Source organism: Varroa destructor, unplaced genomic scaffold (genome assembly GCF_002443255.2).
Source record: "Varroa destructor unplaced genomic scaffold, Vdes_3.0 BEIS01000004.1, whole genome shotgun sequence".
NCBI classification, from domain to species: Eukaryota; Metazoa; Arthropoda; class Arachnida; order Mesostigmata; family Varroidae; genus Varroa; species Varroa destructor.
Genome location: NW_019211457.1, coordinates 12,168,015 through 12,181,512, shown reverse-complemented (window position 1 = coordinate 12,181,512; position 13,498 = coordinate 12,168,015). Strand labels below are relative to the sequence as shown.

General features: G+C 38.1%; 2 protein-coding genes across 7 annotated transcripts; one reads left to right on the top strand and one right to left on the bottom strand.

The window, feature by feature from the left end:
- Positions 1 to 74: 74 nt before the first annotated feature.
- LOC111249014 (E3 ubiquitin-protein ligase RBX1-like) lies at positions 75 to 2,614 on the top strand. Of its 3 annotated transcripts, none has more exons than XM_022802264.2 (4): positions 75 to 387; positions 1,039 to 1,223; positions 1,513 to 1,589; positions 2,183 to 2,614. In XM_022802264.2, the coding sequence occupies exons 1-4, from the start codon at positions 351 to 353 to the stop codon at positions 2,250 to 2,252; spliced, it is 369 nt and encodes a 122-aa protein (XP_022657999.1). In that variant the 5' UTR covers positions 75 to 350; the 3' UTR covers positions 2,253 to 2,614. The 3 variants fall into 3 exon arrangements, with proteins under 3 accessions (XP_022657999.1, XP_022657998.1, XP_086842931.1); XM_022802263.2 differs by lacking the exon at positions 75 to 387 and adding an exon at positions 395 to 538; XM_086986805.1 differs by lacking the exon at positions 75 to 387 and adding an exon at positions 637 to 667.
- A 218-nt stretch (positions 2,615 to 2,832) lies between these two features.
- Scgalpha (sarcoglycan alpha) lies at positions 2,833 to 12,463 on the bottom strand. 4 transcript variants are annotated; one of them, XM_022802254.2, is made up of 12 exons: positions 12,076 to 12,461; positions 11,665 to 11,829; positions 11,104 to 11,319; positions 10,459 to 10,620; positions 8,902 to 9,005; positions 8,190 to 8,246; positions 7,142 to 7,255; positions 6,852 to 6,949; positions 5,596 to 5,706; positions 4,909 to 4,978; positions 4,223 to 4,506; positions 2,833 to 3,759 (listed from the first exon to the last, which is right to left on the bottom strand). In XM_022802254.2, the coding sequence occupies exons 3-12, from the start codon at positions 11,288 to 11,290 to the stop codon at positions 3,549 to 3,551; spliced, it is 1,398 nt and encodes a 465-aa protein (XP_022657989.1). In that variant the 5' UTR covers positions 11,291 to 11,319; positions 11,665 to 11,829; positions 12,076 to 12,461; the 3' UTR covers positions 2,833 to 3,548. The 4 variants fall into 4 exon arrangements, with proteins under 4 accessions (XP_022657989.1, XP_022657988.1, XP_022657990.1 ...); XM_022802253.2 differs by having other exon boundaries at positions 8,902 to 9,032; positions 12,076 to 12,459; XM_022802255.2 differs by lacking the exon at positions 2,833 to 3,759 and adding an exon at positions 3,766 to 3,972 and having other exon boundaries at positions 8,902 to 9,032; positions 12,076 to 12,463.
- Between the last annotated feature and the right edge of the window lie 1,035 nt (positions 12,464 to 13,498).

Below are 13,498 nucleotides of genomic sequence, written 5' to 3'. Positions count from 1 at the left end.
GTAGCCAGTATGCTTGCTAGAGAGTCCCGCAGATAGGAACAGCAGATGTTGTCGACAAGACGCGCAACTACTAAAGGCTACCAGGCAAATTTCAAGTAATCGGCGCAGCTGCATTAAACTACATGTTCATGGTACGCGACTTGCCTTCTACTGAGTGGCTGGGTATTACGTTGCCCATATAGTGGCTCTTTCTGTTGCAGTCTCATTGCCATTGGCGTACGCTCTTGTGACAGACAGGCAAAGACAAAAGGTTGCTTCTAGGAACTCGCGAATCTTAATTACAACTTCAGTCTTACGCGTTCACGTTCCAGTTGTGCATTTTGGTTTACACTATTAAACTTACCGCCAATATGATGGACATTGACGAACAGCAAATTGAGGGAGCCGGTAAGTGTTTTTGTTTCGGGAGATAACACTAACATACCGAGATGCTTTACCTAGTCGTGTATGGGTAGGATAGCTGATGTTCTAAACCGCAAACAGCTCTACTCAGCCGAGCCTACTGATCCTGTTATCCGATTCATACAAAATAGTTTTGGTAGGGATTTATTGTTGGGTTTCCAGTCCTGTGAGTGGAATCAGTTCATAGGCAATTTGTAACCTGTTAATGCGGTCAAAAATATTTTTCTCTTCGTATTTGCGGGTCGGAAAATGCTCCTGCCTCATGGTAGTTGTTTATGGCAGGTTTTCACTAGCTCTTGCGGGTAGAGACTGATGCTGGGTGGAGCAGCGTTGCATCCACTATATTACTTGTATATACTAAGTGATCCATGATCTATGTTATCAGTACATATATTGTTGTTAACATCGTCTTACTTGAATTGTGTAATAGCGTTGTAGGCAGTTTTCTTGTAAGACCGATGGAAACATCAGTTGGCTTCATAGCAACAACAATAATAGTCTGATCGGTATCCATTCTTAGGCTAAAATTGTTTTTCCTATGTTTGATACCTATGTAAGAGTCGCGCAATATGTGGAGAAGTTGCGAATAGATTACTCACTTACACTGATTATTACTATTGCTTTTTTACCACGTAGATGCTGCTGTTGGGGCGGGAAGTAGAGCAATGGAGGGTCCCGCAGGCGGAGCATCAAGTAAAAAGCGCTTTGAAGTAAAAAAGTGGTCAGCTGTAGCACTCTGGGCTTGGGACATCGTTGTTGACAACTGTGCCATCTGTAGAAACCATATTATGGATCTCTGCATTGAATGCCAAGCCAATCAGGTTAGTCTTATCGTGTTATGATCAAATGTAAGTAACTTAAAGGAAGGGAAAAAGATAGTGAAAGAGAGGGTTATCAGAGACATTTACACATTCAAGTTAATAATTCCAATGAAGTAGCCGGATAGTGCAGCTTCAACAAGTTGTTTCATCTGTTTACCTTGATTTACATTGAAATACTACTATAATGAAATTCAACTCTGTTAATCATTATCTCGTATTCGTCAGTATTAAAACTGCTACAGTCAATAGTAACATTCATTTTTATTATTATTCATGTTATCTATTTTAGGCCTCTGCAACGTCTGAAGAGTGCACCGTAGCCTGGGGAGTTTGCAACCACGCGTTTCACTTTCACTGCATCTCTCGGTAGCGCATTATGCTTATTTATATCTGATGATTACCACATTTTTCAATGCCATACGTTTTGATGGTAGTAACGACGTTAGATGTTATTCTGTATCGTCGATTTTTATGGGCGTACGAAAGTATTTGTACGTGCATCTCAGGCAATTTATTTAACGGTGTCGTTGTTTTAAGGATCGATAAAAAAGGTCGGAAAAGCAGATTAGTATACGATGTCTATCATATACTAAATATTGTATTTAAGGTTATTATTGAAGCTGGATAGTTTGCGGTGGTTATAAATACAATTTTTACCACTTCTTTTTGTGTTTAGCCATATTTCGGCTTGGGCTATGATCTTTTGTGCAGTAATTTCAAGAAAATTTACGTACTTAAACTTTATTTTTATGTACTTTGTAATCTATGCAGTATTTAAAACGCGTGTGTGTGAATGTGAATATGCGATCCCTGACGCAAAAATGCTACATTGAATCGATTCAAGTTCAACTTTTTTCAGTGATACCCTTGATCTTAAACATAAACGTACATATATCGGTTAATGATTCCATCTTCTTATAGGAAAGTAGTCATTCTTTATATTAATTTCATTTTTCTAGGTGGCTTAAGACGCGACAGGTGTGTCCTCTAGACAATCGCGAATGGGAATTCCAAAAATACGGTCATTAAATCACGTTGTATATAGTAATTTCTCCATGACTCGAACTGTGAAAATAGGTGTATCGTGTATGTGGAAATAAGTCAACTTGAATGTTGAACATAGTCATCAAAGTGGAAAAATAAATGACGGGTGGCAAACGAAAAACTGAAGACTTCAGGGCTGCCCTGGCCAAGGGCTGCCTCCGCTTGCTTAAGCCCTATAATTGTCTTCACGACTTACGACTTACAGTTCTGCAAGGTTATTACGGATAAAGCAAAATAATGGAATTGTTAAAGCGAGGTGAAGCAATGTGATAAATGAAACTACAAATAAATGAGACGATAAAGTTCTTAAATAAAAATAAATTTGCGTTGTCGCGCACTAATAATGAGCGATACACTATTTGATTAGGTAGCAAAAACTATAAGCAATCATGCACAGCAAATCGGAAACCTTGACAGGTCGAATGGGCATCTATAAAGACGGGTACATTGACTAGAACGTATTGCCCCTACGTTGAAGTGGGATAAACACTAAGCGTATGTTGACAGATAATGATTTTTACTTAGCCCTAATCACTCAGTCATCTGTTATCAATCACTCAGTGTATATCGTTTATGTATATTTTATTTATACTTTTAATAAGCGTCAAATCTTGGTACGTTCGTTGCTGTTTGATAATATTTCTTAACGCTTGTGTGTATTAAAACACCTGTATCGCAACTTGTCGTTCGCCTTATTTATGGAACATTTCTAGATCAAAACCGCTTATGATTTTAGAATATACGAAAATACAGTTAAATTATATAACTGTTTATTTTTGTGTAATTAGCTTGCCTCAGCTTATAACTCGGGCAGGTCACTGTCATATATAGCAGATGGGATTCTCACAGTTCTGACCAAAACGCCATATTCATTTTCAGCTCTTATTTTCACTTGATGTTCGAAATCAGTTCCACTGTTTGTGGCACACTATATATCAACTACCTCGTTATGAACGCTCAGATGCAGTAGGGGAATATTTACATTGTTATACTTAGTCGACTGATTGGTCACTGAAACATATTATAATTGAGATCCATTTGAAGTATGTAGGCGAACAACTAGGTCTAGCTTATAATGTCGAAATCCAGTATATTGAAAGTTACTCACACAGAATGAGAATCGATTACCGCTATTCGTTAAGACGGTGACGATGGTTCGTTAATTTTTAATGATATGAGCTTTCGTCTGTGGTGTGTCCGTGGAAAGTTTTATGGCATTGAAGAAACCTGATGTTGTTTTTCGCTTCGAGATTTTGACTTCCTTTCGGTGTCCATCAGTACTTAGTTTTTTCCAGGTCGAAATGAGGAGCGTGGACCTCTCGTATCTTCCACTTCTGTATTGCCTCGTCTGCCACTCGTTGTCGTTGTATTGCTTCCAGAGGGTTCGTCACTTGCGTAAAGACATATGGAAGTGCCCGAGAGGCCCCCAAGGAGTATAATACACATAGCTAACGGAAGAGCTAATGACACAACGATGTCTTCAAATGAGCTCCTAAACGAGAACCAGTCATAAAATGATAGCGACTAGAATCATATAGGCAATGTATATAAACTGAAAGGGCCCATCTACATTTATTTGATGACTTCTTTTTGATGAAATTTTGAAGAAGTCTTCTTAAGCCGTTTCTCATAGCCAGAGTTAGCAGAGCCAAACACTTATCTAGAAGTAAGCAAACGTCTGCCGACCGTACAGTCTACAGCAGATCTACACAGTTAGTAAACATTACATAAACAAAAGCACTGCCAGCTTTTTTATGATGACAGGCGTAATCATTTCATGAGGAAATAGTTATCTACTGTTTTTCGACGTTTTCAGTTTTGTACCTTCAATGACACAAGGTGTAGAATATGCTCGACCAAAACAGTGCCAGTTTAATAATTCAGGTGCTCTTAACGATAACTTAAACTACCACTTTAAGTATATAAAATATAGCTATCAGTCACTAACAACTTACCTCCGTGGTAAATCTTGAAGCGATGGACCTTCAAAAGTTGGTGCCGCTGTTTCGGTTCCGTGCCATTCACCTTTCGTAGTGCCGTTGCCGTCCTGTGTAGCTGAATCTAATCCATCGTGAGATCGTGGTGGAGATGGATACTGAACTTCAACGTCTACATTACTGGCGGCTGCAGCAGCAGCTACCTCACTCGAGCGGGTTGACGGAAAGCTGTTATTATCTAAAGCTGACAGCAACCCGCTGGGTCCGTCACCGGTATTTCCTCGAGAGAGAGATCCCACATTCTAATAATCGATATAAAGCAAAAGGGGTCGACATCTGTGTTGGCATAATTTAATTTCAGTTGTAGACTATGTTAATCCTGATATTTTTTTGTTTGTGGAAGTATTTATAGAAGCTATCTTGGTATTTTCCAATGTTCTCAAAGGATACCGCCATATCGTACTTTCTGACAGCTTTAGATTTTCGTCCTCACGTCTCCTCTCGATCGCAAGATAAAGTCTACCATATTCACCAGCGCGAAATGAATATTGGTGAAGTAGGTAGAATGTATTTTCACTTGTATCAAATCAAATTTCATTCCAGGCTTATCGACTCGGAAAAACTCTGTGCTACTTGACCAATTATATTGTGTGGTTGGCAACGAAAGTAGACTACGTCGATACTTTTAAATAATATTTGCATACCGTAATAAGTCGAAATCCGCACCAGTCTATTTGCACGTTAATCTTGCGAAAACGCCATTCAGCAGATGTCCTAGAAAGATTTAGATTAACGAACATATTTAGTTTCATCAATATCATGACAGTGTTGTATAAGGGTTGTATATACTACTTTTAATCCTTCAGAAGATCAATATGATTACTTCCAACACCGAATTCCTTTGGTGCATTTTAGACCATTGAGCTTTTTATTGAGGATCTTCAACGTGCCACCGAATGTCAGCCCCTACTCCCTGTATGTTGAATCATCTCGGATGTAAATCGTCATGTATTACTACAAGACTCATCCAGGGGAAGGGCCCATAGCACAATTGGCCCTCCGTCGGTCGTCCGCTGAAAATCAGGCTTATATTGCGCAGTATCAGATCCGCAATGTAAGTCTGAAGCTCCTGAATAACTACATGCATGTTTCTTCTTCCATTTGTTGGCTCTCCAGCCAGGTGCATCAGTGCGATATGTAAGTGTTTTATTAGATGACTGCAAGCACATAAAGGTTCGTTTTGTCAAGCCTGTCGCCAAAGAGCTTAGCCCACTTTTCCCTCTTATAGGAAAGCGCTAAAGCTTTGTACACAATTGCCAAAAAAATTTGATCTACACCACCTATAATAGTAAACGCAGAGTTTCTTCTAAACATCTGATGTACGAACTTACCTCTTGTAATGCCTTGGACACGGTATTCGGTTACGCAACTGTCGCACTTCTAATTCAAGAGTACGTAGCTCAGAAGAGAAGTTTCCACTTCCAGCTACACGGAGAACAAAACTATAACAGGACGAAATTGCGCATGGTAAGTTACAATACGCACAAAATTAAGATCCTAATAGATTAATATTTTACCAGGACATGTTTCTCTTTCGTTTCATGTGTTGCTCGTGCTTTAGCTAGCAGGGCTTGCTACGACGATTCATGGGTATACGAACAAGCTGGGCCGTCCATATCGAAAAAAATATTAAATCGTTATAATCGCATTTTCTGTTAAAAATGCGTAATTTTTTTTTCATATTATGGCAGAGGAATTTGGATGAATATCTGCGACTTGCCTCGACAATCCTTTGCACTGTATTTATAACGATTCATAAATATTTCTCAAACAGCCTCGCTAAAAGTTTACTATGAGTAATATGGTATTGATACCTTGGGGATCATTGGAGTTTTGTTCACTCGAGCAACGGATTTAAATCAGGCTGACCGATCCACTAAAAGGTTTGTCCATCAAGGGAGGTCCAATGACTAAAAGTATTATTTTGAGCCAGTTTTCGTTTCTAAAAGACGTGTGGTCTTCGGTCGTGGCAGTGTTATTATAGTTTATATAGCGTAATGAGAGGCTTTTTTATAGAAGTTTTTTAATTTTTTCGGCAAGATTCTGCTACGCCCTTAGCAGCTTGTGTAAAGGTGACATATTGGTTGATACTGAGTTTACAACATGCACAGTTTTAAAACGAGCGGCTAAATCAGTAGAGCGATATGGAATAGCACTATAATCGTTGAGATCATTTTTCACTTTGGCGCTAAGAAATTTACTTAATCTTTTTGAAAGCGTTTTTGAAAGCCCACGGCTTCGATTTCGATTAACCGAAGGAATTTACAACGCGTGAAACTCTTTGACAGCACCGGTAGTCTGCTAATACTGGCTTTACGTGTCGCTGACGGCGATACTTTTGTTGTCTATGGAGTACGCTTCGTTTGTGGTCCTTTAACTAATGGCTAAACTGTCATTTAAAGATGGGAATTTCACATCAAAAATCTCTTCAGTTTAGACGGTCTACCCGCTATGTACGTAATTTATGAATTCGGTAACTAAAGTTAATAATATATTTTGTTCACGATTTTTTGACAGGAATTGCAGCTAATAATAAATCAAATGTATAATACGTGGTAGACGCAAAAATTATGATCCAGCTACACACCCCTCTTTATCTCGGGGATCAAGGGGCCTCCGACCTCCGACGTCAAGTACCGATGCTAATTTAGAGATGAAGACGACAGAACTGGTACTCCACAGTTCCTGCAGCAAAATTCGTCATAGATTAGAATATTCAAGTATGTACCCACTCGCATTAACAATGTTTGATATGCAAAGTAATATGTTAATATTTGTTAATCTAAACCTTTATTGCTAAAGATTCCAAGCTTTAAACCAACGATAAGACTGACAAGCCCTTGTAACCTAGTCAATAAGATCCAACTTTGATCTTACCCTTAGTACGCCTTCAAATTTAGGTAAAATATCTTCTTCGAATACGTCTTCAACATTATGACTAATGATCTTCATCTCAACTTCATACGGCGCAGCAATTTCTCGCGGTTCCACCTAAAGAGCAAAACAAAAAAAAAAACATTATTAGATGAATTCGAATGTTCAAGGTTTGCCAACTTTATAGATTCTCAGCGTTAATCTTCAAAATACCTATCGATAAATGCTTCGTTCAAGTATTTAAGTGAGGCAAATATTGTCCCTTAAGGGGCTCAAACATAACTATTTTTACGTGACATGGATATATGAAATTAACCATAGATCAGTTGATTTAGTTGACTGATTCACTGTAAATATTCCTCCTGTATTCTGCGACTTATGAATGGCAAATCCTGTTTTTTTTTTTCATTATATTATGTGCGTCCTATATGCTTTCTATCTAGAATGATTATCGGGTTGCGATGTTGTTTAGTAGGTCCATAGACTGAAGCATGTTGGCTGGATCGGGAAATGCAGATGTCGATATGTGCGCATGCTCTGCTTAGATTGATTTGTAGTGGTCTGAAGACACTAACTTAGAATAAGAAAAGGCTGAATTTTCGCTAAATTCCCTTTGCCCCCTGATGTACTGAAAACGTTACATCTGGCTGTCTTAAGCAATAACTAGCTAGAATAGGCCAGTCTGCTGTACTCTAAGGATATACGCTATTGGATGTTTTGCCAAACTATTTTTATTATAGCAGCTTTGGCGAGCTCAAATAAAAATTACGCCCTTTAACGTCTTCTACTCAAATATAGCATAGTGTTGAATAGACTATAATACAGTAATTGAGTTTTTGCATTCTAAAAATTTGTTTTGTATATATATGTGTGTGTGTGTGTGTATGTATGTATATGTACTGGACTACTTAACAAATGATAAAATGAATTCTATAGTCTAACAATAGAATGGTTATTGACTCTGCCAGAAATATGAAATGTTGCGAAATAAATATGGTATACTTTTAAAAAGGGGGCCTTTAACATTGACTTTTCGCTATGATGAATTTACCTGAAGCTGTAGCTGACGAATGTTGACATAAAATGTCTGTTGATCCGTGCTGATTATCTAATAAAGGAAAGCGCAAATTAAATTATAGCAATGAGTTATTTAGCATTTACTAGTGCCGTTAGTACGTTAAGATCTTTTTCTGAAATTGCTTAAATTTGTTTTAAATATAATCCAAGCATGTTTTGCCAATTGATAACATAAATAGGTTACAAAAGGGTCCCAATACATTGATAATAGTGATAAAAAACTTTTGAAGCATTTTAGTGGCTGACAAAGTCAGGCGCGTACCAACTACCCATTGACATAATCTAAGTTAACTACGTGAACAGTAGAATGAAAAATTCACAATTAACATATAATTTAATTCACAATCGATAAACAATTGTTTATGTTACACATATATGAGAAGCATAGCACTTCCTACTTTAGACGTCAAAAATACATTGTGCACAACGAGTGGTCTTATGAGTGCTGTTTTTCTTTTTAACAAGAAGCGACGCTGATATCAACAAAGTGTTAGAATTTTTTTTAATTTTTGAAAAACTACTAGTTGCTACGGATCATTATTTTTACTGAATATATTTAGGGGAAATAATGAGGTGAACGGCATACCTAGAAAAATGCGCCTAACAACAAATTATTGTTGCCACAGTTGTAATCAATTGTTACGTTTGAATAAAGCTTCGATATTCCACCAAATGCCTCGAATTACCTGAATATTAACAAGCCCGCTGTTTGGTTGACTCCCATAAAGGAGGAGGTCTTCCTTATGAGGTCGTAGAAATGTCCACCTCGGCAAATCCGGATAGCCAACAACTGAAGCCACATGTGAAAAGGTTGCGCCTGTATAACAAAGCGTTTATTACTTCATTGGTTGTTAATTGTAATACACATAAAATTCAACTCTGAGCAACCAGGGAAATACCTACACGCGTACCCCGGATACTTTCGTCTACCTCAAGAGGCATCATGAGAAAGTATTTTGTTTTCTACTATTGCGTCCATATTGTGGGGACAAATCTGGAAAAAAACGCTTCTCCATAGTCGGAATATTATAAGGGTTACGTGGTATCCGTGCGCTCATTGAAAATTGTCTGCGACCTTTTCTGGTTATCATTATGCTCAATTACATACAAGATGTACAACATGTAACAGCCTCGAGACAAATGATACTTCATGAAAATTTGTTAGAGAGAGTTTGGGCAGTTGGAGTATGATTACCCGGATAAAAGCGTGATATCCCCAAAATCTAGTAATTACACTATGTGGTTCTTGACAACATATTCCAAAATCTAAAATGTGTTGCCATATTTAGCACAACAGCTCTGTGTACGATCTTCAGGTGACATCATTAGCCATCCCCAAGTTTAATCGACTTTTTTTTGACAGGAATATTCGACCTCGCCGGTCATTCTTTCTAGTGACTGACATTAAAGGCTAAAGGACAAAGCGGACGGTTCACGAAGTGGACACTCTGCTAGTAAGTTATTTCTATCTCGATGACGGTTTTGGCATGTTATGATGAATATTTATGAATTCAATATGTCAAAAATAAATTTAGCTTAAAAATAAAATTAGATTTGAGAAGAAAGAAGTCTTGAGCTCTGGTTCAAGGAATCTAAAATATTCTTCAAAGAATTAAATAAACGTTTACCAGTGGTATCTTCTTTCGGTCACCATTGCACTATTTAAACTAACAAACGATATGATCAATTTTTACAAATAATGTAAGAAAAAGATTTTAATATATAAAGAAATCTTTTAATTTATAAACGATTTAAGCATTGAATAACTATTAGAAAAGATATAAGATAAAGAAGCTTCACTCCTCGCAATATTACAAGGTTACGATAGAATCAAACGGCTATCCAAAGTGATCAAGCCAGATTTAGTACTCACCTTAAAGGCCCCAAAACATTCCCGGAGGTCCCGGTATTTACTATTTAACTTAGATATTATTAGAAATTCATAATCTTCAACCGTAATTTATTTTGGATCGTTCGCTCAACCGTTTATTTCATTCCTGCAGTCCGCGTTTTGTTATGACCTTATGTTTACTCTATATGCTTTACTCTGTATGATGATATTTGTCTGACCTTTGTTAATGTTCGTTGCCGTAGAAACAGAGTTTTAGGTATGTTAAAGTCAATGGTATGTTATAGGGTTTGAAGCTTCCACATAAGATTTAGGTGCTGCTGAATATTGCTCTATCAATACTTTCTGTGTTGCCTTCTCTTGTGGAATCAATAAAGACTCACTGTCGTCTAACCTGGAATTGGGTTGTTGAGACCTAATAATCGTAGACGGTACAGCTGGTTCGTGAAAATTACAACTTTCGGATACGATGTTTCGGGTGACGCGATGGTTAACTTGTTTACAGCGTCGGTTGGTGATGACAGTTCCTCGATAGGAGGAAATTCTACGCCCGAAACTGAATTCGAATTAAAACAAATTTTAAACATATATTTATGCTGCCATTTTGTGTTTTGCAAAACGCACGGAATACCTGGTATATTTTGACCACCTCTTTTTTGGTGGTGTACAACTAGCGTAGCTAGTTTTTTAATCGAATTAGCTTTTAAAATAAACACTGAGTACTACTGTCATTAAGTATTTAAATCTGACTTAGAATAGGTAGTAAAACAGTATACGTACATATAGATAAGAAAAAATATATGCTGACGCAATAAAGGGATTCAAGATTAAATAATGATCAGATGCAACCTGTAAAGTAAAAACAAGTACGGAGGTTTGACAAACAATTAACTTAAAGATACCGATAATTCGTATATGGGCGCTTGTAGTACTTCAGTGGGATTGAACCTGAAGCAGTATTACTGAATTTGATGATTACTTGTCTAAATATTTGAATCTGGCAACTAGACTATAAGCATCGAATGCAGTATCTACATACCACCATGGTCCGCTTTGACTATATCAGGGGCAATTCCCTTGACAAGTCCTACACAAAGAAAAAGCGAAATCAGAGAGACGCTCGGAGACAAATTATTCTGCTGGGCTTTTGAAGTCTTCTTCCCATTTGGAAGCGCCTCGAGTCGGCCTACCTGCGACTTTACACTGGAGCGTATCGGCTCGCCCATATTTGTATGTTGCTTTATGGTGCGCTGTTCTGTTGACAGGAATTTAGTTTGTTAGCATCTGACCAATCTTTGCTTTGAGCTTAATTAATTATTACGAATAGACAATTCAACTTATACTAATGAATCCCAAACGGCTCGAAGTGTTTGTTTCAAAAATTATCGTGGTATAGTAATAGTAATAATCCAACATTCGGACGATTTAGTATAGAGTTATATGGTGATTCTTTTTTGCTTCTATAGAACCTTCAGTAGAATAGTTCCGTAATCCGATGGACATAATCGCTTATCGTGTATCGCTTAACTTAGCTCGACTGACTAAACTCTAAGGTTTTTTATTCTTTTGGCGTTAGGACAATTTGTCTTAGTAAACTTACATCGGAAAATCGCCATGTTAAAGCAAGCGACATGCACGAGATCCTTCAGCTTGAAATTTTATGCCTTATATTCTCGTAGGCCATCTAATCGTAAGTTCGCCGCAAATTCTTACGGATCTCGTTTTTCCTCCGCCTTTCACACTTATGCTAGTGCGATAGCCCAGCCTAAGGTGAGCAAAACAATAATCCGTTAGCAGACAACAATAGCATCCTTGTAACATGAATTCTGTATCGAGACAGTACAATCAAACAGAACTGTCAAATTTTCCAGGGTTCCTGCATGAAACTTAATTGAGCTTAAAAAACCAAGCCTCTGCGATAATACAATACAACTAAATGAGCTATGCTATTTATTCCTAAATTAGTGGACTTGCCCCATTTACAGTGTCTATCTTAATGGTAACTACTTACACAGAGCTGGTCGGTAGGTCTTCAGTTTGAAGGAGCCGTTAGGTGTTTCCCTAGAGTGTTTCCATTCTTCCAGCACTTAACAGCGAAGCTTCACATTTTGAGCAGACGCTCATTTCCAATATAAAATAAACACGATCATTCAGCTCATCTCTTCAGTTCATTTGTACAGCTTGTCGCTATTTATTTTCCAATTTATTAAAATTACTTGTATGTCCTAATACATAGGAATAGGTTTTGATTATGTTTAGCATATCCTACAAAAATAGCAACTAACTGCCTTGATAACGTGAAACACATTTCATCCGTTCCCAGATTAAGGTTCCGCGACTAGTTCGGCTGCGAACCCAGAAGGGCCCGATCGACCTGAAGGAAACCGACAGGAAAGGGTGCCTGCGGCGAGATAGAAAAGGCGAACAGAGGCTACTGGACAAAAAAAGAGGAGGGCGCAGAAGGAAAGGGGCAAGAAAGGAGCAGGAGAGGCGGAGGTTACTGCTGCAACTGAACTGCATTCACTTGCTGGGTTCGGCGACGACATAAATATTTCAATCGGGCCGTACAAACGCACTGTCCTACCCCCATCCCGTTCCTGGCGGACGAAAAGCGGTCAGGGAGGAGGTGTGCGGTATCAAAAAGCCACTAAATAAAATGTAGCAATCGACATTGAAAAAGTTTAGGTATAGATTATAAATCGATGTCTACAACTAGTCTATGCGCATCGAAAGCCTTGCGAATCTTTGTTTGGTTTTTACGCCATTATTATTCCCACTTAACAAGCAAATGAAATGATACGGACATATACATAACATTGCCGTATGGAATAATCATTTTTTAAGTTTTTACACTATTAAAAAGGATTGGTCACGGAGAAGGTGGCTCTAACAAATAAATCACTGGTCGCAAAACTAGAGGTAGCCCTGAGATACACAGATTAGGCAATAGATATGAAATGAACTAAGAATCTGTCGTACTTAATAAGCAAAAATGCAGGCATACGGGTGCATAAACTAGTCCGGCTCGAGACTGCAAGGCTGAAAGAGGGATTAAATATGTTCCACGTAGGCGGGTGAATACGTTAGTATGCAGCCAATCAGCTGTACAAATATGTTACTATTATTGCTTCAAGTGAGTTACACTTCAGAAGTAACAATGAAGCCCCTTTTTTAATTGCGCAAAGTATTTGCTTTCGATTACGTCTTCATTTATGAACAGGTCACCTTTTAGCTATTCGAATTATTTTTGTGGGGATTGCCGAGAGGCACGTCCTTTAACGGGGGATATCGTACAACATGCACACTGAACTCTGTAAGGTGGCGCGCGTGGTTCAATGGAGGCAGCCCTGAGAAAGACGCCACTAAATAAGTTCAGGAACGGACCAAACATTAATCGTGCTTTCAGAAGCAGTTTGCCGAATCGCATATATATA